This window comes from Neodiprion pinetum, chromosome 3, assembly GCF_021155775.2.
Source record: "Neodiprion pinetum isolate iyNeoPine1 chromosome 3, iyNeoPine1.2, whole genome shotgun sequence".
NCBI lineage: Eukaryota > Metazoa > Arthropoda > Insecta > Hymenoptera > Diprionidae > Neodiprion > Neodiprion pinetum.
Window position 1 is genome coordinate 22008740 of NC_060234.1, and position 22949 is coordinate 22031688.

Below are 22949 nucleotides of genomic sequence, written 5' to 3' on the forward strand. Positions count from 1 at the left end.
TGTGTCTTGATACAATCGATGTTCCGATGTTTTTAGAAGAGCATCGATAGTAGAATGGTAGTAGAATTAAAACAATCGACGGTACGATGTCGCTATTTTTTAGTAACATCGCGCATCCCTAATGCCATGGAGAGTATATTGTTAACATAAGGCGTTACTGAAGTATAAGGAGACTGAACTCCATGTAAACAAATAGCTGCCCGAAATAAAATGGCACTGGTGTCTTGCATGCATCGAAGACAGTGAAGGGAGTATTACTATCTATGAATCACATTTCAAGATCGCCGTTCGTCTCAACTCGCTACGAACAACGGATTAGAAGGAATGTTCGAACAACATGAAATTTTCACCGTATTGTTAGCAAAATGGCAAAGGCAGATAACGACTTCACAGCTACAAGGTTTGTTTCAGTTCAGTTTCGGTATATTTATTACGCCTTAATCCTGGTATAAGTGTTCGGGTGTCAGTGTACAGTACGTGAACAAGTGACCTAATAGTATTAAAGTACATGAAAAAAAATGCAGAATAATGATCGAATATTACATAACAAAGCCGACTATTATCACAGGGTCAATGAATACACTACGCATAACCAAAAGTAGTATATGAAATAGTGAGTAATGTAGTCTATAAGTACATATTAGGTTCCGCTCTGCGCACGGGTGTAATAACGCTGAGTTATTCTATGTAACCTGAATTACAACAGACGAATGAACAAATTTCTGTGTGTTGTCCTACGCTATTTTAATATCTTTTCTACGTTGCTCAGGGTCCGATTCATTGAAAAGGGAGTGATTGATGGATTGCTTGCGATGTCGACGCTGTGTGTCCGAAGCATTGCCTGCTTGCTTGAAAGGGTGTTCGCGCGTTTGGCGATCAGTATAGCTCAAAATTTAGAGCGGTTTGATAAGTTTCAGTGTTTAGCACCAGAGGGCAGGCGGGTGCCGCCCTGATAACCGGGAACGTGCGAATTTCGGCAGATAAGTTTCGGCCGTTAGTAAGTGCGGACGAGCGTAGTTTGGCGCATGTTTCGTAAACCGCCTTATCCTCAACTGGTTACTCTGTATTGGGTCCACTCTCTATTATGGGCTTGCCTCTCAGAGTAATTAGCCAATTGTTCGGCCAGCTCATCAAGCTAGTCAGGGGACATCAGCTGGACGAGTCAAATGATGTGCTCGCGGGCAGGTGATCTTAGAATCGCTATTGCGACGTTGAGTCCACATCCTGCAATGTGAAAGAGGCTGCGGCCGCGTTGCAGGCTTAGGTGGGGTGTGCTTTCCACAATTCTATAGATTGGTCCAAGTCCTATTTTGCTTACTATTAAGACCGTCCCTCCTACGACAATTAGACTAAAATAAGAGAGCTCTCTCAGGTAGCGATATTTAAGCTAGAAATTACGGTCGACCTCTGGAGATGATCATCTTTATGTAATTGGGCCTGATGTTACGTCAGTCTAACTTCCTTGCACTATTCGGCTTGCTCGGGCTTTTCCCTCCACCCCGGGAGCAAATTGTAATGCAAGTTTTACGCCCGAGCAAGTTGTGATTCACTAAATTACCCGCGAAACGACTGTGTTATTACTTAAAAACCCCGACTATCCAATTCACCACGAATTCTACCTGTGTGATACAATTCACGCTAACAGAGGGCATGTGATTGCTTCTGTATAAGCTGCTTTAACTCGGAAGTAACCGAGTTGGAGAAATTTTAGCGAAAAATTACTCCTGGTATCAGGACCGCATCTCAGCCGAGGAGCTCAAGTAAAAACAGGGACTGATTGATTGACTGCTTGTGATGTCGAAGTGGTGTGTCTAAATGCATGCTTGCTTGCTTGATAGGGCATGCGAACGCTTACTTGATTCTTACTTACATTTGAAACTCAGCGGATTAAAAAAATTATCGGGTAAAATTTCGTTTGGTATAAGGAGAACATCTGAGCTGAGGAGGTGGCTTAAAAACACTATTGCTTGTGATGTTGATGTTGTATGTCTGAATGCATGTCTGCTCGTTGAGAAGGCTCGTGATCGTTTGCTGAGTGAGGTAAGGATCAAAAGTAACGGCCGAAGAGAATAAAGTTGGTACTAATTTTTCAAAGAGGAGGGGAAGATAAATCACACACTCATATCTTTCAAGTTTTAGATTTAGTTTATTTACTAAGTCTTGATCGTAGTACAGGTGTTCTGGTGTCATTGTATACTACTTTATCAAGTTGACAAATAGTATTGTGGAGGAACTACTATTACTGTTCGATGTAACCTGTATTGAAATAAATATATTCAGTTTATGGTCACGGATAGTTACCTATTCGACACTTGACGTAAGCTACTCTGTGCACACGTTTAGAAACAGATCCAGGTCGACCACACAAGTATGGAATTTATCGTGAGAACCTCTGGCGTAGAGATAAAATATGGTACCCGAGAAGTACTATCGAGAAATTGATGTTAAAATACTTTATACGTTGTAATCCTAGAATTGGAGCGATCGTACGTCAAAATTCAACGTCTATCGTACGAGCTGTCCTGACATTCGTATGAAATATAGAACAATAAAATTATCGAAAATAATTCATCTGCAGCTTAATTTAATGATGTTCGCTGAACTATCGTCCTTTGTGGAACTCGAACGAGCAGCAAGAACGGTGAAACACTTAAACCGCACGGTCCACCATGCCTTAATTCTAAAGATAAATCTGATCTACCGCGATTCTAACAACCAGCTCACTTACCGCCTGATGGCTAGAAAAGTATATTTTTTTGATTGCTTATCTCACTGACTGAGGATATACGAAGACTGATAACCCTGGGTTATTTTTCGTAACAGTTTACCGGGTCTGGCCGGGTTTGGGGGTATTATCGGTTTCCGGTGCAAAACGTTGGTAACATACCGTCGTCACAGTCGTTGACCGAAGAATTGGGAACAGTTCTGCAGAGTTGGGAACTGATTGCAGAACGTTAGAGAATTGCCGATTTCGAGATGATGCTGGCTGCATTCACCTTCCGAGTGACACAGTCTTCGAACGGTAAGCCCAAGCCGGTACTTAGCCTGTGTGTAGTTACCGACTTGTCGGCGATACAAGAAATTAATAATGAGAATGAATTTCTTCCAAAATTGGTAGGAAAACAGTGATTCAATTAAAGTATAGGTACCCGAGAGAAGAATGTATACATAGATCATAAATAATAACAGATCAGATGTAATAATGATGCAGGACCAAAAAGTATATATTGTACATGCGGTCCATGTACGATATTAATATATATGATCCATTTACGATTAATGCGTGATGCATACTATAAGTTTTATAATTTTCCAGAAGACAAATGAAATTATCTACAATAATACGTCTATAATATGAAAATATAAGAATTATTCATTTCGAAATGGGATTCTGTTCGACACGCGCTCGATGTATTTCATAACATTAATATTCATAATTATTCCAACAACTTTTCATTTGCTCTCTCGATACTGAATTTTCGTAGGCATAGAATCGAAACGCTGTTTTAGCTTAGTTTATTCGCAAGTGTTGTATCTACGTTGGGTAGGAAAGCAGAATTGTTTTTCGAAAGGTGTTCGTATGGAAAAAAAATCAGAGTAGCTGTAATACATCACGGACGCGCTAATTTTTATCGAGATGAAACGGATGCTCCGTATATGAGACAGTATTTAACGCAGTGTCCTGATTTAAAGACCTAAAAAGGTGATTGTCGGCGATTTTTCTTCTTTTTTTTTTACGGGGAGAGATAGAACGAAGCTTCTTAAAACTTCGAGTGTATTCTAACTCACATTTGAAAGGTACGAGCAAAAATTTTTATCATTCAACTGTCGCAGAACGGCAGCGTTATTAGCTAACCCGTTAACTGAAGAATACATGTTTAGTTAACGGCTGACCATCAAAGGGCCTAGCCGCTTGAGTCTGGAATCGGCAGGAAGGACAAAGTGCGTGTTTCATGTCTGAAATGTAAAAGCTAAAATCATTATACATCATATCATATCATCATACACCATATGTCATACATCATACATCACACATCATACATCATACGTAGTATTAAAGTTCGAAACCAAATTTTGGATGTTCGGATGTTCGGAATTTCAGAGAGCGACGTCACCCGAAATTTTTTTTCTCTTGATGTCATCGATCTATATAGACGAAAATCAGTTGGCCGAATTCCTCAGTCCGGAAACCACCGCGCAGTAGAGCGGACGGATGAGAATCGCGCTCCGCAGACTTCGAGTACCGGGCTCTCTATCTCCTGGATCCCGTGCTCCAGGTCCGTTACCTGGTGCAACTCGACTTCCAGGACAAGCGCTCCGTAGTTTCTGCGCTCAAGGTCAACTACATGGTGAAACTTAACATCCAGGACATGCGCTCCGTGGTTCCTGCGCTCCAGGTCCGCTACATGGTGAAACTTGACTTCAGGGAGAGGACGAGGAGGATGAGGAGGTTGAGGAAGACGGGGAGAACAAGGAGGAGATCGTTGGAGGTGATTTAAGCTGGTTGGCGGTCGATAGATTTGTGCACGGTAAGTATAAAATTTTTATAATATTTAACGGCAATTGTAATTATATTTCATCTAAAATTTTGTAAACTTGTCATGTTTACATTGAATTATTGCAATTCATTTTTCGCGCGAGCACAAATTCAGTAGCTATAAATGCGCGAATGAAATTTATTATATTATTATTTAATTAATCAATTATAGTAATGCTTACAGAATATTTTTGATGTGTTCTTATACCGAAAACATTTATCACTATTCCAGGTACAACCCGAGGTGGTTATCGGTGGTTGTTCGAGGTGGTTGGCGATTGTTGGAGGTGGTCGGAGGTGGACGAGGAGGAGGACGAACGGAACTGAGTCTCAAAGCCCTGTTGACATAAAAGCAGCTATTCGATAGAAATTATAGTTTATAGTTTACACAGCCCATTGCATGATATTTCATTATAAATACGTATGTTTCAATGTATTTAGGAATAATTTATCAAATATACAGAGGTCATGTGCAAATAATATGTAAAATATAATAAATGAATTGATTCGACCGCAGTTTGATGTCTTCATTAGAGCTTTAACAATAAATTTAAGCTTTGTTACTTCTTTTATTTTATTATGGATAATCAAAAACATTTCCGACTATTCGTGCTGTGGAAGCATGGGGATTAAACCAAATGTAGCAAAAGATTAGAAACAGTGTATGTAGAGTACGGGTATTTTTCTAATAATGCAAATAGAATAGAATACCACGCCTTGCGAATTAGCTTTCCAGACAGAGATGAATGATGAATTTTAAGGACTGCATTATCGTTGTTGAATACTCTATGCCTCATGGGAAAAGAAAATCTGTAACGATAAAATTGATGCACCGGATCATCGTCGACTTTAACTTTTGAAATGTTCTACCATTTTCGAACGCCTCCTACCTCCCCCTGCCACCTCCGACCATCAATGGCCACTTTCGACCACCCCCTATCACCTTCTGCCAGCGCCGACCACCTCCTACCATTTCCGAACACCTCCAACCATCCTATTAACCTATATTACTAGATTAGCTATGATATGAAAAGAGCAGAATTATTCATTTCGAAATGGGATTCTATTCGACGCGCGCTCGATGTATTCCATAACATTAGTATTCATAATTATTCCAACAACTTTTCATTTGCTCTCTCGATCTTGAATTTTCATAGGCATAGAATCGAAACGTTGTTTTAGCTGGTCGCAAGTGTTGTATCTACGTTGGGTAGGAAAGCAGAATTGTTTTTCGAAAGGTGTTCGTATGGAAAAAAAAACAGAGTAGCTGTAATACATCACGGACGCGCTAATTTTGATCGAGATGAAACGGATGCTCCGTGTATGAGACAGTATTTAACGCTGCGTAGTGATTTAGAGACCTAGAAAGGTGATAGGGAGAGAAAGAACGACGCTTCTTAACACTTCGAGTGTATTTTAACACACATTTGAAAGATACGAGCGAAATTTTTGATCAACCAACCGTCGCAGAACGGCAGCGTTATTAGCCGACCTGTTCACTGAAGAATATATCTTCAGTCAACGGCTGAACATCGAAGGGCCTGGCCGCTTGAGTCTGGAATCGGCAGGAGAGATGAAGTGTGTATTTCTTGTATGAAACGTGAAAACTAAAAGCATTATACATCATATCATATCATCATACATCGTACACCATACATCATACATCATACATCGTACATCATACATCATCATACATAGTATCAAAGTTCGAAACCATAGTTTGGATGTCGGACGTTCAGAAAGTGACGTCACCAATTCAAAATCAGCTAGCCGAATTCCTCAGTCGGGAAACAACCGCGCAGTAGAGCGGACGTATGAGAGTCGCGCTCCGCAAATTTCGAGTACCGGGTTCTCAACCTCCCGGATCTCGCGCTTCGGGTCCGCTACGTATTTCGAGTAACGGGTTCTCAACCTCCCGGATCCCGCGCTTCGGGTCCGCTACGCGGTGAAACTCGACTTCAAGGATAAGCGCTCCGTGGCTCCTCGTTCATGTTTACAATAAATTATTTCAATTCGTTTTTCGCGCAACCCCAAATTCGGTAGCTGTCAGTCCGCTAATAAAATATCTCGACTTCCAGGATAAGCGCTCCGTGGCTCCTCGTTCATGTTTACAATAAATTATTTCAATTCGTTTTTCGCGCAACCCCAAATTCGGTAGCTGTCAGTCCGCTAATAAAATATCTCGACTTCCAGGATAAGCGCTTCGTGGCTCCTCGTTCATGTTTAGAATAAATTATTTCAATTCGTTTTTCGCGCAACCCCAAATTCGGTAGCTGTCAGTCCGCTAACAAAATTTCTCGACTTCCAGGATAAGCGCTCCGTGGTTCCTGGTTCATGTTTACAATAAATTATTTCAATTCGTTTTTCGCGCAACCCCAAATTCGGTAGCTGTCAGTCCGCTAATAAAATATCTCGACTTCCAGGATAAGCGCTTCGTGGCTCCTCGTTCGTGTTTAGAATAAATTATTTCAATTCGTTTTTCGCGCAACCCCAAATTCGGTAGCTGTCAGTCCGCTAATAAAATATCTCGACTTCCAGGATAAGCGCTTCGTGGCTCCTCGTTCGTGTTTAGAATAAATTATTTCAATTCGTTTTTCGCGCAACCCCAAATTCGGTAGCTGTCAGTCCGCTAACAAAATTTCTCGACTTCCAGGATAAGCGCTCCGTGGTTCCTGGTTCATGTTTACAATAAATTATTTCAATTCGTTTTTCGCGCAACCCCAAATTCGGTAGCTGTCAGTCCGCTAACAAAATTTCTCGACTTCCAGGATAAGCGCTCCGTGGTTCCTGGTTCATGTTTACAATAAATTATTTCAATTCGTTTTTCGCGCAACCCCAAATTCGGTAGCTGTCAGTCCGCTAATAAAATATCTCGACTTCCAGGATAAGCGCTTCGTGGCTCCTCGTTCATGTTTAGAATAAATTATTTCAATTCGTTTTTCGCGCAACCCCAAATTCGGTAGCTGTCAGTGCGCTAATAAAATTTCTATAACTTTATAATCTTCTCATAATCTTTCTGGTACATTATATCGATAAAAAATTATATCAAACCTTACACATTATTTTTGATTTGTTCTCATGCTGAAAATATTTATTAGTATTCGGGGTATAACTCGAGGTGATTGGCGGTGGTCGTTGGGGGTAATTAAGGGTGGTTGTGGGTAATCTCGGTGATTCAGGAGGAGGGGGACGAGGATTTGTGCTCGGTGAGTAAAACACTTTTATAATATTTGATGGCAATTATAATTATATTTTATCTAAAATATTTCAAACTAGTCATGTTTACATTAAATTATTTCAATTCATTTTTCGCGCAAGCACATATTCAGTAGCTATGAATAAGCTTATACAATTTATTATATTATTAATTAATTAATTAATCAATTACTCAATTATATTAATCCTTACACAATATTTTCGATGTGTTCTTATACTGAAAATATTTATTACTATTCAAGGTATAACCTGAGGTGGTTGAAGGTGTTCGGAGGTGGACGAGGAGGAGGACGAGGAGGACGAGGATTTGTGCTGGGTGAGTAAAACACTTTTATAATATTTGATGGCAATTGTAATTATATTTCATTTGAAATATTACAAACTTGTTACGTTTACAATAAATTATTTCAATTTATTTTTCGTGCAAGCACATATTCAGTAGCTATGAATAATCTTGTACAATTCATTATATTATTAATTAATTAATTAATATTGTTATAATATTTGATGGCAATTGTAATTATATTTCATCTGAAATATTACAAACTTGTTACGTTTACAATAAATTATTTCAATTCATTTTTCGTGCAAGCACATATTCAGTAGCTATGAATAATCTTGTACAATTCATTACATTATTAATTAATTGATTAATTACATTAATCCTTACACAATATTTTTGATGTGTTCCTATACTAAAAATATTCATTACTATTCCAGGTATTACCCGAGGTGGTCGGAGGTGGACGAGGAGGAGGACGAGCTGGACGAGGAGGAGGACCAGGTGGACGAGGAGGAGGACGAGGTGGACGAGGGGGAGGCGGGGTGGGCCGTGGGAGAGGACCTCTCCTCTCCTCAGAGGAGGGGAAGGGGAGGGGCAGGGAAGGGGGAGAGGTGGGCGGGGAGGGGGAAGGGAAGGGAAGGGAAGGGAAGGGAAGGGAAGGGAAGGGATGGGAAGGGAAGGGAAGGGGGGGCGGGCGGGAGGGCGGGAGGGAGGGAGAGGGAAGGGGCGGGCGGGCGGGGGGGGGGAGGGCGGGAGGGCGGGAGGGAGGGAGAGGGAAGGGGCGGGCGGGGGGGGGTGTTCTGCTCTATTAACTCTAAAGATCAACATCCGTCCTCCACTCCCTCCGGCCCTCCCTCCCTCCCTCCCGCCCTCCCGCCCTCCCCCCCCCGCCCGCCCGCCCCTTCCCTCTCCCTCCCTCCCGCCCGCCCCCCCTTCCCTTCCCTTCCCTTCCCTTCCCTTCCCTTCCCCCTCCCCGCCCACCTCTCCCCCTTCCCTGCCCCTCCCCTTCCCCTCCTCTGAGGAGAGGAGAGGTCCTCTCCCACGGCCCACCCCGCCTCCCCCTCGTCCACCTCGTCCTCCTCCTCGTCCACCTGGTCCTCCTCCTCGTCCAGCTCGTCCTCCTCCTCGTCCACCTCCGACCACCTCGGGTAATACCTGGAATAGTAATGAATATTTTTAGTATAGGAACACATCAAAAATATTGTGTAAGGATTAATGTAATTAATCAATTAATTAATAATGTAATGAATTGTACAAGATTATTCATAGCTACTGAATATGTGCTTGCGCGAAAAATGAATTGAAATAATTTAATGTAAACATGACTAGTTTGAAATATTTTAGATAAAATATAATTATAATTGCCATCAAATATTATAAAAGTGTTTTACTCACCGAGCACAAATCCTCGTCCCCCTCCTCCTGAATCACCGAGATTACCCACAACCACCCTTAATTACCCCCAACGACCACCGCCAATCACCTCGAGTTATACCCCGAATACTAATAAATATTTTCAGCATGAGAACAAATCAAAAATAATGTGTAAGGTTTGATATAATTTTTTATCGATATAATGTACCAGAAAGATTATGAGAAGATTATAAAGTTATAGAAATTTTATTAGCGCACTGACAGCTACCGAATTTGGGGTTGCGCGAAAAACGAATTGAAATAATTTATTCTAAACATGAACGAGGAGCCACGAAGCGCTTATCCTGGAAGTCGAGATATTTTATTAGCGGACTGACAGCTACCGAATTTGGGGTTGCGCGAAAAACGAATTGAAATAATTTATTGTAAACATGAACCAGGAACCACGGAGCGCTTATCCTGGAAGTCGAGAAATTTTGTTAGCGGACTGACAGCTACCGAATTTGGGGTTGCGCGAAAAACGAATTGAAATAATTTATTGTAAACATGAACCAGGAACCACGGAGCGCTTATCCTGGAAGTCGAGAAATTTTGTTAGCGGACTGACAGCTACCGAATTTGGGGTTGCGCGAAAAACGAATTGAAATAATTTATTCTAAACACGAACGAGGAGCCACGAAGCGCTTATCCTGGAAGTCGAGATATTTTATTAGCGGACTGACAGCTACCGAATTTGGGGTTGCGCGAAAAACGAATTGAAATAATTTATTCTAAACACGAACGAGGAGCCACGAAGCGCTTATCCTGGAAGTCGAGATATTTTATTAGCGGACTGACAGCTACCGAATTTGGGGTTGCGCGAAAAACGAATTGAAATAATTTATTGTAAACATGAACCAGGAACCACGGAGCGCTTATCCTGGAAGTCGAGAAATTTTGTTAGCGGACTGACAGCTACCGAATTTGGGGTTGCGCGAAAAACGAATTGAAATAATTTATTCTAAACATGAACGAGGAGCCACGAAGCGCTTATCCTGGAAGTCGAGATATTTTATTAGCGGACTGACAGCTACCGAATTTGGGGTTGCGCGAAAAACGAATTGAAATAATTTATTGTAAACATGAACGAGGAGCCACGGAGCGCTTATCCTGGAAGTCGAGATATTTTATTAGCGGACTGACAGCTACCGAATTTGGGGTTGCGCGAAAAACGAATTGAAATAATTTATTGTAAACATGAACGAGGAGCCACGGAGCGCTTATCCTTGAAGTCGAGTTTCACCGCGTAGCGGACCCGAAGCGCGGGATCCGGGAGGTTGAGAACCCGTTACTCGAAATACGTAGCGGACCCGAAGCGCGAGATCCGGGAGGTTGAGAACCCGGTACTCGAAATTTGCGGAGCGCGACTCTCATACGTCCGCTCTACTGCGCGGTTGTTTCCCGACTGAGGAATTCGGCTAGCTGATTTTGAATTGGTGACGTCACTTTCTGAACGTCCGACATCCAAACTATGGTTTCGAACTTTGATACTATGTATGATGATGTATGATGTACGATGTATGATGTATGATGTATGGTGTACGATGTATGATGATATGATATGATGTATAATGCTTTTAGTTTTCACGTTTCATACAAGAAATACACACTTCATCTCTCCTGCCGATTCCAGACTCAAGCGGCCAGGCCCTTCGATGTTCAGCCGTTGACTGAAGATATATTCTTCAGTGAACAGGTCGGCTAATAACGCTGCCGTTCTGCGACGGTTGGTTGATCAAAAATTTCGCTCGTATCTTTCAAATGTGTGTTAAAATACACTCGAAGTGTTAAGAAGCGTCGTTCTTTCTCTCCCTATCACCTTTCTAGGTCTCTAAATCACTACGCAGCGTTAAATACTGTCTCATACACGGAGCATCCGTTTCATCTCGATCAAAATTAGCGCGTCCGTGATGTATTACAGCTACTCTGTTTTTTTTTCCATACGAACACCTTTCGAAAAACAATTCTGCTTTCCTACCCAACGTAGATACAACACTTGCGACCAGCTAAAACAACGTTTCGATTCTATGCCTATGAAAATTCAAGATCGAGAGAGCAAATGAAAAGTTGTTGGAATAATTATGAATACTAATGTTATGGAATACATCGAGCGCGCGTCGAATAGAATCCCATTTCGAAATGAATAATTCTGCTCTTTTCATATCATAGCTAATCTAGTAATATAGGTTAATAGGATGGTTGGAGGTGTTCGGAAATGGTAGGAGGTGGTCGGCGCTGGCAGAAGGTGATAGGGGGTGGTCGAAAGTGGCCATTGATGGTCGGAGGTGGCAGGGGGAGGTAGGAGGCGTTCGAAAATGGTAGAACATTTCAAAAGTTAAAGTCGACGATGATCCGGTGCATCAATTTTATCGTTACAGATTTTCTTTTCCCATGAGGCATAGAGTATTCAACAACGATAATGCAGTCCTTAAAATTCATCATTCATCTCTGTCTGGAAAGCTAATTCGCAAGGCGTGGTATTCTATTCTATTTGCATTATTAGAAAAATACCCGTACTCTACATACACTGTTTCTAATCTTTTGCTACATTTGGTTTAATCCCCATGCTTCCACAGCACGAATAGTCGGAAATGTTTTTGATTATCCATAATAAAATAAAAGAAGTAACAAAGCTTAAATTTATTGTTAAAGCTCTAATGAAGACATCAAACTGCGGTCGAATCAATTCATTTATTATATTTTACATATTATTTGCACATGACCTCTGTATATTTGATAAATTATTCCTAAATACATTGAAACATACGTATTTATAATGAAATATCATGCAATGGGCTGTGTAAACTATAAACTATAATTTCTATCGAATAGCTGCTTTTATGTCAACAGGGCTTTGAGACTCAGTTCCGTTCGTCCTCCTCCTCGTCCACCTCCGACCACCTCCAACAATCGCCAACCACCTCGAACAACCACCGATAACCACCTCGGGTTGTACCTGGAATAGTGATAAATGTTTTCGGTATAAGAACACATCAAAAATATTCTGTAAGCATTACTATAATTGATTAATTAAATAATAATATAATAAATTTCATTCGCGCATTTATAGCTACTGAATTTGTGCTCGCGCGAAAAATGAATTGCAATAATTCAATGTAAACATGACAAGTTTACAAAATTTTAGATGAAATATAATTACAATTGCCGTTAAATATTATAAAAATTTTATACTTACCGTGCACAAATCTATCGACCGCCAACCAGCTTAAATCACCTCCAACGATCTCCTCCTTGTTCTCCCCGTCTTCCTCAACCTCCTCATCCTCCTCGTCCTCTCCCTGAAGTCAAGTTTCACCATGTAGCGGACCTGGAGCGCAGGAACCACGGAGCGCATGTCCTGGATGTTAAGTTTCACCATGTAGTTGACCTTGAGCGCAGAAACTACGGAGCGCTTGTCCTGGAAGTCGAGTTGCACCAGGTAACGGACCTGGAGCACGGGATCCAGGAGATAGAGAGCCCGGTACTCGAAGTCTGCGGAGCGCGATTCTCATCCGTCCGCTCTACTGCGCGGTGGTTTCCGGACTGAGGAATTCGGCCAACTGATTTTCGTCTATATAGATCGATGACATCAAGAGAAAAAAAATTTCGGGTGACGTCGCTCTCTGAAATTCCGAACATCCGAACATCCAAAATTTGGTTTCGAACTTTAATACTACGTATGATGTATGATGTGTGATGTATGATGTATGACATATGGTGTATGATGATATGATATGATGTATAATGATTTTAGCTTTTACATTTCAGACATGAAACACGCACTTTGTCCTTCCTGCCGATTCCAGACTCAAGCGGCTAGGCCCTTTGATGGTCAGCCGTTAACTAAACATGTATTCTTCAGTTAACGGGTTAGCTAATAACGCTGCCGTTCTGCGACAGTTGAATGATAAAAATTTTTGCTCGTACCTTTCAAATGTGAGTTAGAATACACTCGAAGTTTTAAGAAGCTTCGTTCTATCTCTCCCCGTAAAAAAAAAAGAAGAAAAATCGCCGACAATCACCTTTTTAGGTCTTTAAATCAGGACACTGCGTTAAATACTGTCTCATATACGGAGCATCCGTTTCATCTCGATAAAAATTAGCGCGTCCGTGATGTATTACAGCTACTCTGATTTTTTTTCCATACGAACACCTTTCGAAAAACAATTCTGCTTTCCTACCCAACGTAGATACAACACTTGCGAATAAACTAAGCTAAAACAGCGTTTCGATTCTATGCCTACGAAAATTCAGTATCGAGAGAGCAAATGAAAAGTTGTTGGAATAATTATGAATATTAATGTTATGAAATACATCGAGCGCGTGTCGAACAGAATCCCATTTCGAAATGAATAATTCTTATATTTTCATATTATAGACGTATTATTGTAGATAATTTCATTTGTCTTCTGGAAAATTATAAAACTTATAGTATGCATCACGCATTAATCGTAAATGGATCATATATATTAATATCGTACATGGACCGCATGTACAATATATACTTTTTGGTCCTGCATCATTATTACATCTGATCTGTTATTATTTATGATCTATGTATACATTCTTCTCTCGGGTACCTATACTTTAATTGAATCACTGTTTTCCTACCAATTTTGGAAGAAATTCATTCTCATTATTAATTTCTTGTATCGCCGACAAGTCGGTAACTACACACAGGCTAAGTACCGGCTTGGGCTTACCGTTCGAAGACTGTGTCACTCGGAAGGTGAATGCAGCCAGCATCATCTCGAAATCGGCAATTCTCTAACGTTCTGCAATCAGTTCCCAACTCTGCAGAACTGTTCCCAATTCTTCGGTCAACGACTGTGACGACGGTATGTTACCAACGTTTTGCACCGGAAACCGATAATACCCCCAAACCCGGCCAGACCCGGTAAACTGTTACGAAAAATAACCCAGGGTTATCAGTCTTCGTATATCCTCAGTCAGTGAGATAAGCAATCAAAAAAATATACTTTTCTAGCCATCAGGCGGTAAGTGAGCTGGTTGTTAGAATCGCGGTAGATCAGATTTATCTTTAGAATTAAGGCATGGTGGACCGTGCGGTTTAAGTGTTTCACCGTTCTTGCTGCTCGTTCGAGTTCCACAAAGGACGATAGTTCAGCGAACATCATTAAATTAAGCTGCAGATGAATTATTTTCGATAATTTTATTGTTCTATATTTCATACGAATGTCAGGACAGCTCGTACGATAGACGTTGAATTTTGACGTACGATCGCTCCAATTCTAGGATTACAACGTATAAAGTATTTTAACATCAATTTCTCGATAGTACTTCTCGGGTACCATATTTTATCTCTACGCCAGAGGTTCTCACGATAAATTCCATACTTGTGTGGTCGACCTGGATCTGTTTCTAAACGTGTGCACAGAGTAGCTTACGTCAAGTGTCGAATAGGTACCTATCCGTGACGATAAACTGACTATATTTATGATGACCAAAGGGTTCTTTCAACAATGGGTTACCGACCCATGACTGACCCTGGGTATCGTTGTAAGAACCACGAGAAGGAATTTGGAGTAATAAAAATTCAAGGTAACTGACATGAACAGTAGGGTGTCCCTTATTTAGGGTGTTGACGAATTTTTGCAATCCCCTCTCCCTCACCAAATCAATTTCAAATAATTAAAAAACAATTGCCTAATTTTTTCAGATTTGTACCTCAACTTGAACACGTGCCACCGATAGGAAGGATTTTTCCATTCAAAATACACGTATTTCGGACACATTCTCGGCATATATTTTATTGTCGGAGTAACAATGTTTCAAAAAATCCATAACTCCGAGGTTTTAGTGATCATCGGTGCCACCGTCTGAAGAGAAAATTCACATCATCGTACCAGGCAATCTAGACGAATCACTCATTATTACTCTCACAGTAAAATATATACTGAGAATGTGTCCTAAGCGCGTATTTCAAATCGGAAATCCATCCTGTCGGTGGTGCGTGTTCGAGTTGAGGTAAAAATCTGAAAAACTCAGGCAATTGTTTGTGAATTGTTTCAAGTTGATTTGGAAGGGGGGGGGGGGGGGGGGGAGGAAGCGGATCAACACCCCAACGTTTTGACTGAAGATGTATAAAGACTGCTGACCTAATGGGGTTTTCCGTAACGAGGTAAATTCATCGGTAAGCGCTGCCCTTTACGTTGCGCAATTCGAGTCGGGAAACGGTCGGTACGTAAAGATTACAAGAACAAATGTTACTATCACTTCTTCGTCTTCATTTTTAATTTTAGGATGACACTTTTTCACTAATAAAGACGGGTTTCGGTTATTTATTTATTTTTCAAATTTAAAATTTATTCTAATTTTCATACTTACGCGTTTTGAAAGCGACGCAAGTCCCCATTTTTTTATACACATATTTGTGAGTTTTCTGAAAACGAATTATCCTACCATAATGAATTCTACATGACGATTAATCAATGAGTTCAACAACCAAATACTTAATATTGTTCAGATATCCAGCCACGATATCCATCACACACCCGCGCATGTCACTATATAATGTATAACGCACTACGGATTACACCTCCTGCTTATACATATACATTTCACATTTAATTAACAATTTCATTTAATTTCTTATTTTATTGAACATACAAGAGCTATGTATATATGTATTAACGTTTTCTGATTGATATTCTGAATATGTTTACGTCACATTGATATGGTTCTCGAAACTGCTGATCATTTTTCTCTTTTCAATAACTTGTTTGCAAAAATTCTTTCCTCTCAGCTGTGTCTATACAGAATATCACGTATTACGTATCAATGATGCACGTTCGTACAAGGCTCGTTGAAAAAAGACCACAAAAAAAAAAAAACGAAAAAATAAATATTGAAATACTATCGGCAATACGGCCGAAAATCGATGTTCAAAGAAAATTCAGAAGAATAGGAAGAGTGGCAAATATATAACATACGAAAATCATAAGAAATATACACGAATAAGTTGATAATGCGATAATGGCAGTGATAATGATAAACCTTCCTTGTAATGTATTTTGATAATGTTTGATCTGATTCTTTCTTTCTTTCGTCACGACGTTGCGTGACTACTGAATATTGTAATATGTGTATTATCGATATTCAATATAATATATACATATATAGGTATATGGAAACATTGGTACGATCATACATGGCGGACAGTCTTATATATTAATAATAATAATAATAATAGTAATAATAGTAGTAGGAATAATAATAATAATAATAATAATAATAATAATAATAATAGCAGCAACGGTGATGATAATAAGTGAAACGTCGGTATAACAGTAATCTGTATACCAGTTTTCAGCCATCATTCTAGTATAACTAGTATAATAATATATAATTATTTATACTCATTCAAGTTGCAGTTTCACTGTGCGTATTATAATATATGTATATATACGCGTGTATTTTAATATTAACCCTTCATTTATCTGTGTAAATAGAGATTGTACAGATGAAAGTGTTGAAAAATAAATTAAATGTTGAAATCGAAATCACAGAAAATAAAAAAAAACATGGGTTTGTTTTACATGTAACTATCTTTAGATATGCATGTGTATGTGTGTGTTTGTGTTTACAAATCTATGTATGTATGCAATCTTCATGAATATTGTCTCGAGGCGCGCGTGCAATTTTATATGTATTATACCTGTATATTTGTATGATATATGTTATTTTATCTGTAAGTTAGCCAAGTTGTCGACATGTCGATTCTATGCTCTGCACATTTCTTTACTATTATATATGCAAAATATACTCGTATGTATTATACGTTCATCATAAATTACCGCGGCCCTATTTTTACTGACAACGAGTCGAAGGGTGAAAAATCATTGCAAATTTATCTAAAGGAAATTAACACGATTTATTAACACGGACATCTGCGGGCTAGCACAATCGTTCAGTTTTCAAATGCAATTCCAGCCTTTACCTCTAGTTAATTTTGTTTCAATATGGCTTGCGGTAACTTAATTTTTTTAGTCTAATATTACGTATCGCACGAATTCTAACGGTATTACGGCAAAACTTCAAATAATTCATACCTGTATTGCTTAACTGAAGTTAAGCAATATGTTTTTACCTTGGAAATTAGTTCGTTAGAAGTCTGCAAGAACGCGTCGAGACAATTCGGGACGTTTGAGATTTTCGCTGAATGAACCTAGCAATATTTTTCGCCGAAAAATGTACACCTCCCAAATCGGAACGCGGCCATTTTTCTGGAACACACTATGTGAACGTTATTAGGCTGCTACAAAAAAAATGTTGTTTCTTTGTCGATTTCCCACTTCAGGAAATCACAGTTTTTTACATAATATTAAACCTCGTGAAAGGCTATCGTTGTGCGATTTTTTTAAGCGGTGCCGCATCGAATTTTGTATTCGCTATTCAATTAACACCTAAGAAATCCAATTCTGACGGTTGGAGGGAGATAATAATTATTCTATACAACGGACGGAACTCTGTACGGGGTAGCATTTGACAACTTATATGTTTTCTTGAAACAGGCGTGTCGTAGAAAATTTTTTATTGCACGATAATATCTCTCTCGCATTCATAAGTCAGTTAATCCATTTTTACAGACTCTGGAAAATTTGAATGAAAAATTATTGCTTAAGCAAAGAGATGTATTCAATGAATAAATAGTATTTTCAACGGTTCAAAACCTGACGCATGAAAATGTTCAATGTAAAAACAGTATTTATCAAAACAAAATATCAGATATTATGTACACGAAAAAGGTTCTTTTATTATATAAATTTTCTATAATTTTATTTTTCCGATAGACATGCACATCGAGTTCGGTTAACTGGAATCAATTTAATGTAACGCATGCATTTGACAGATATTATTCAACGTTTTATTGTGGCTCAGTCGACAAAGCTGGGCGTTTCCTGGGTACCCATTTATCGAAAAGGTGAAAAACCACGTTACGCAATTATGAATATCTCGAAGATCGCGCGGTTAAAAATTTTATACGACGCGCCGATTCGAAGAGAACATAAAAGTTGTCAAACCCTACCATACAGAGATCCGTCCGTTGTATAGAGAGCAAATAGCGAATAGAAAAACTCAACGTGGCATCGTCTCGAAAAATCGCACGGCGATTTTCTTTTACTGTTCAATGTTATGAACTATGATTTCATGAAGCGAGAGTTAAAAAAAGTATAGTTTTTTTTGAGGCAGTTTCGTACGACATACATGCCGAAGAGAGAACGTCTTGCAGCTCTAGGGTTTGGGTTAATTCACATGAAAACAATAAATTAGGGGGAAAAAATATTGGAAAAAGCAATGCAAAAAAGAAAGATTCAAATTTGAAACACGATACAGGCGAATATGACAAATTAAGTTTAACGTCACTGCGACATATAATTATATAACCCCCACATATGATTTTTAATTCCTGCATAATCGTAGGACTGATACAGAAATATTTAGGTATATATAATACGTGTACATGTACATGAAAATGTTACACGTTAAAAGTGTAGACCTAATAATTACAATATTTCATTATATTTGTTAAATCAAAGGAAGGAGTTTGGTTGTTATTCAGTGTCACAACTGCGTAATGTCGCATTTCATTCCGTTTCGCCTTCTTGTTCTTATTGTGGTAGAAGAAATGGTTCAAATATCATCGCAAAGTAAAGTCATTTTCAGTGTTTATCTTTTCTTTCTTTCGTATTTAAATATACAATATATTATTTACGCAACACATTGAACGTAGAACAAAGCAATAAAAGTACAGGGTAAGTATATTTAACGTAGCTTGTGCTAGGAAGACGCGTGTGTATAAGTATAATGTGTGTTTGCATAAGCTACATTGGTATCTTTTTTGTGTAGGTAGTTTATAATTTACAATTAATTTATTTACCGCGAACCTTGTGACGTGAATTATACATATAAAGAAATGCCAAGCAATTCCCCCGTGTTATAATTAATAGTTACATCGTTTAATTTATAGTTTTATTGATTTATCGTGTGAAAAAAATCGTTACGAAAATCTTTAAAGGAAAATATAAGAAAAATAAGTAATGTACAAAACGTTATTATCCTACTTGCTTTCTAGCACGTCGAAATCTGGACTGAATTGCGCGCGCGGACGCAATTCTGTGTGTGTGAGAATATTTTATTGTACAACAGCACGCGTAATTATAATACGTGTGAATATATTTGTTATTATCATTATTGATGTATTTTCATTATTGTTTCAATAATCGTGTCCTTCTTATTTCTCTTTAGGCTGTCCGAATGTTATATATATATATATATATTTAATACATATATGATTATACATAAGATATTTAATTATAATATTAGTCTAAGATGGACTAATCTGGACTCACTATATGCATATACATATGTGTGTGTGTGTGTGTGTGATTATAACAATAAAAACGATAAGGCAAAACATGTAGGAACAGTCTAATAAAATAATAACACAGCTATTCAATAATAAAATAATTATGTATACTTTTACAACGTACAAAATTAACTCATACAGTGGTTTAATTGAAAAGGAACAGGAGTTTTCTATAATTCTTATTACAGTCACATGTGCAGTTTTATCGCGCTTTTTATTTTCTCCTCATGTCATCGTTTGTTTGATATTCGAAAAACCGCGAGGACAACAAATCAAAAATTCATTGACTTCTACGGGCTTCACAGTTTGAGTACAAAGTCTTGCCGCGAAGAACTTCACGAACAATATGTGATACACCGCATTGCCGAGATCTTGCCGAAACTAAGCGCTGAAGCAAAACTAATCCTGATCTTAAAACCGATTTTATAAACGCGTATTATTGATGAATGAAAAAAAATTCTTTTCCGACCTCGATTATACTTTATATCAGTTTGCCTTTTGTTTTCTTTGAAAATAAGGTACTATACTAAATTTTTTTCTTTGTTTAGATAAAGAGAAAATAACACATCGTATATCGCGTGTAAGTGATTATCAATTAATACTCAAAGGATCACCACAAGTAATAATAATAATGATAATCATAATAGTGACAATAATTATTCATTATTATATTATTATATTATATATTTAGAATTACTTGCAGGGGAAAAAACATCAAATTTATAATTGTAAGTATAACTTAAAGAATGTCTTCTTCTTTACGTTCTTCTTTCTTTCAGTTTTAGTTTTTTTTCTTTTTACTCTCACCTCTTTCTTTTCTTTCACATTATTTACAAATATATTTCTTTTACATTATATTACTTTAGGGTAGTAATTCATTATTATTTTCCTTACATAAATTTTTTTTTTTTTTTGTTTTTTCTTCGTATTGTGTAAAGTGTGTAGTACAACTACATCGATCGATATACATACCATATACTGTAATCAGTAGTTTGTTGTAAAAATTCAGTATGTACGTATACATATTATATATATATATATATATATATATATATTATGTATGTATAGTATTCAAGTCCCTACATTTTTTTTTTTGTTTCAATTTACAATCAATTTCATTTATGTTTCGAATACAAAGCAGCAGTTCGAAAATTTCTGTACTGATTAATTTGTATCGCGAATAAATCACCATCGCGCAACTGTTTCGCTAGTCTTCTTCCAAGTTTTGTTATTCTTTTTTTTCAAGGGAATATTATACAATGATATTATAATATAACTATGCGCCATAGTATGTCGAAATTTTATTATTAGATGTCGCTTCAATTCCATGTTGATTTAAACGGTGCATCCTACCGCTGTCACCATTTCATGCGTACCTCCTTCACCCTGACTAATACTAGGGAAGTTTTAACTATTTTTTCAATATCACCAAGACAGTTAATAAAGTGAACAACTATAATACATAGCCTGCTTTCGTTATGATATTCAAAGTTTTCAAAGTAGCAGTAATAATTTGTGAAAATAATATGTTTGAAATATTAAAATCGAGGAATAAATAGTCATAAAAATTGTAAACGGAAAACGATGCGATTGTTCCATGGAACATAGGAAAAAAAAATTAAACAAAACAAAGAAATGTTCTTAAAATTTCACGCGCTTTCTGCAATCTTCCCGTGTGTCGGTCTAATTGCAACGTACACATGTAAGTTAATATATCGCTAAAAAATAGCCACCAATTTGTACAGTTTAATAATCCTGCAACCGATTTGCCTACAGCGGTACAACTTTTTCGGTCTGATGCACCGGAGTGTCGTATACGGGTATACACTTGTAGTACTGATTCGAATATGCCGGGTAGGATTCTTTCGAGGGTGACAATCGGCCGCGGAAACGTCCGCGAACAATGTGAATCGTCAGGCCAATACACAGCGCTGCCAATACAACTGTCACCGTCACGTGGGCCCAACCCTTCATTCCTGTCGGAGCTGACTCGCCGTCACGATGTTCCTGAAAACATTCGAAATTGATTACCAATGTGAAAAATTTTCAAACTTATTGTTTTACTTTTTTTTTTTAGCCAATCGTTCGTTCGTTTACCAGAGAAAAAAGAGTATAGTTGGCTGCAGTGATTCTGACATGGCTAATTTTTTTACCGAGTCGGTTACGTTGGCAACGCTGAATCAGTGCGCAGCGCCACCGCCAGGTGGCCGCTAAACAGACTCAATCTTTGTAAATGCAACATAACCAATCTAACTCAAAATTCGAATCTAACTCAAAAGTACGAATAAGCGACAGTTTATTTTCAGCATAACAAAACCTGTTTCGCGACTGACATCGAAAAGGAAATGTTGAGCGTTCGCTAGATCTGATATTGTCAATTTTCGATAATATGTGTGTGTGTGTGTGTGATTGAGTTTATTGTTAGACGATATCTCGAGAATGAATGAATGGATTTTGGAGTAATTGACGCGCTTTTCTTAGTATTCGAAATACTTGGATTTTGAATTCGCCCAGTTCGTTAATTTATGAGTTATTCAAATAATGAAATATGCAAAAAAATTCAAATAATGGTATCTTAGGAGTGGTCAAACCGATTTTGATGATTTTGCTTTCAATAGTGGTACTTGATTTATTCAAATGGGAAAAACCACGTTTCATTTAAAAATGCTCCCTGCGGTTAATCAATTGTTTCTTATTTCGCAAGGGTGTCTGAAGGGAAAATGTTCTTCTGAGAATTTTTCTAATTGTATATTGATGAAAATGATCTTGAAGAATCGCGAAACCCAATCAATATACTTTTCGTTAGCTGGAAGTAGTCTCCCTGAATTATGATTTGTGGTCTAAAGAGGGCGATTTGAATAAAAATGGGTGAACAAAAATTTTCCACGCGCAAAATGTGCTCCTTAATAAAAGTGTACAAAAGAAGACGAAAGAAAATCAGAACTAACAGAAAAATGGGGCATTTGAGTGAATCGTTGGTAAGGTGTTGGTGGTGAGGAGAAAAATTCAGTCATTATATGAAAGATTAATGGGTATCCCACGATATAGATCGTATAATATCGAATCCGTGTGTTGTGATAAATCGAGTCTCATATTATTTCGTACTACCG

The 22949-nt window shown here is 38.2% G+C and overlaps 1 protein-coding gene across 2 annotated transcripts in view; it reads right to left on the reverse strand.

The window, feature by feature from the left end:
• Nucleotides 1-19924: 19924 nt before the first annotated feature.
• The window catches only part of cmpy (crimpy), a 183799-nt gene continuing 180774 nt past the window's right edge, over nucleotides 19925-22949 (reverse strand). For both annotated transcript variants that reach the window (XM_046615301.2, XM_046615300.2), the window contains exon 9: nucleotides 19925-21846. In XM_046615301.2, coding sequence (XP_046471257.1) covers nucleotides 21610-21846 — 237 coding nt within the window. In that variant the 3' untranslated portion in view covers nucleotides 19925-21609. The remainder of the gene's footprint in view (nucleotides 21847-22949) is intronic.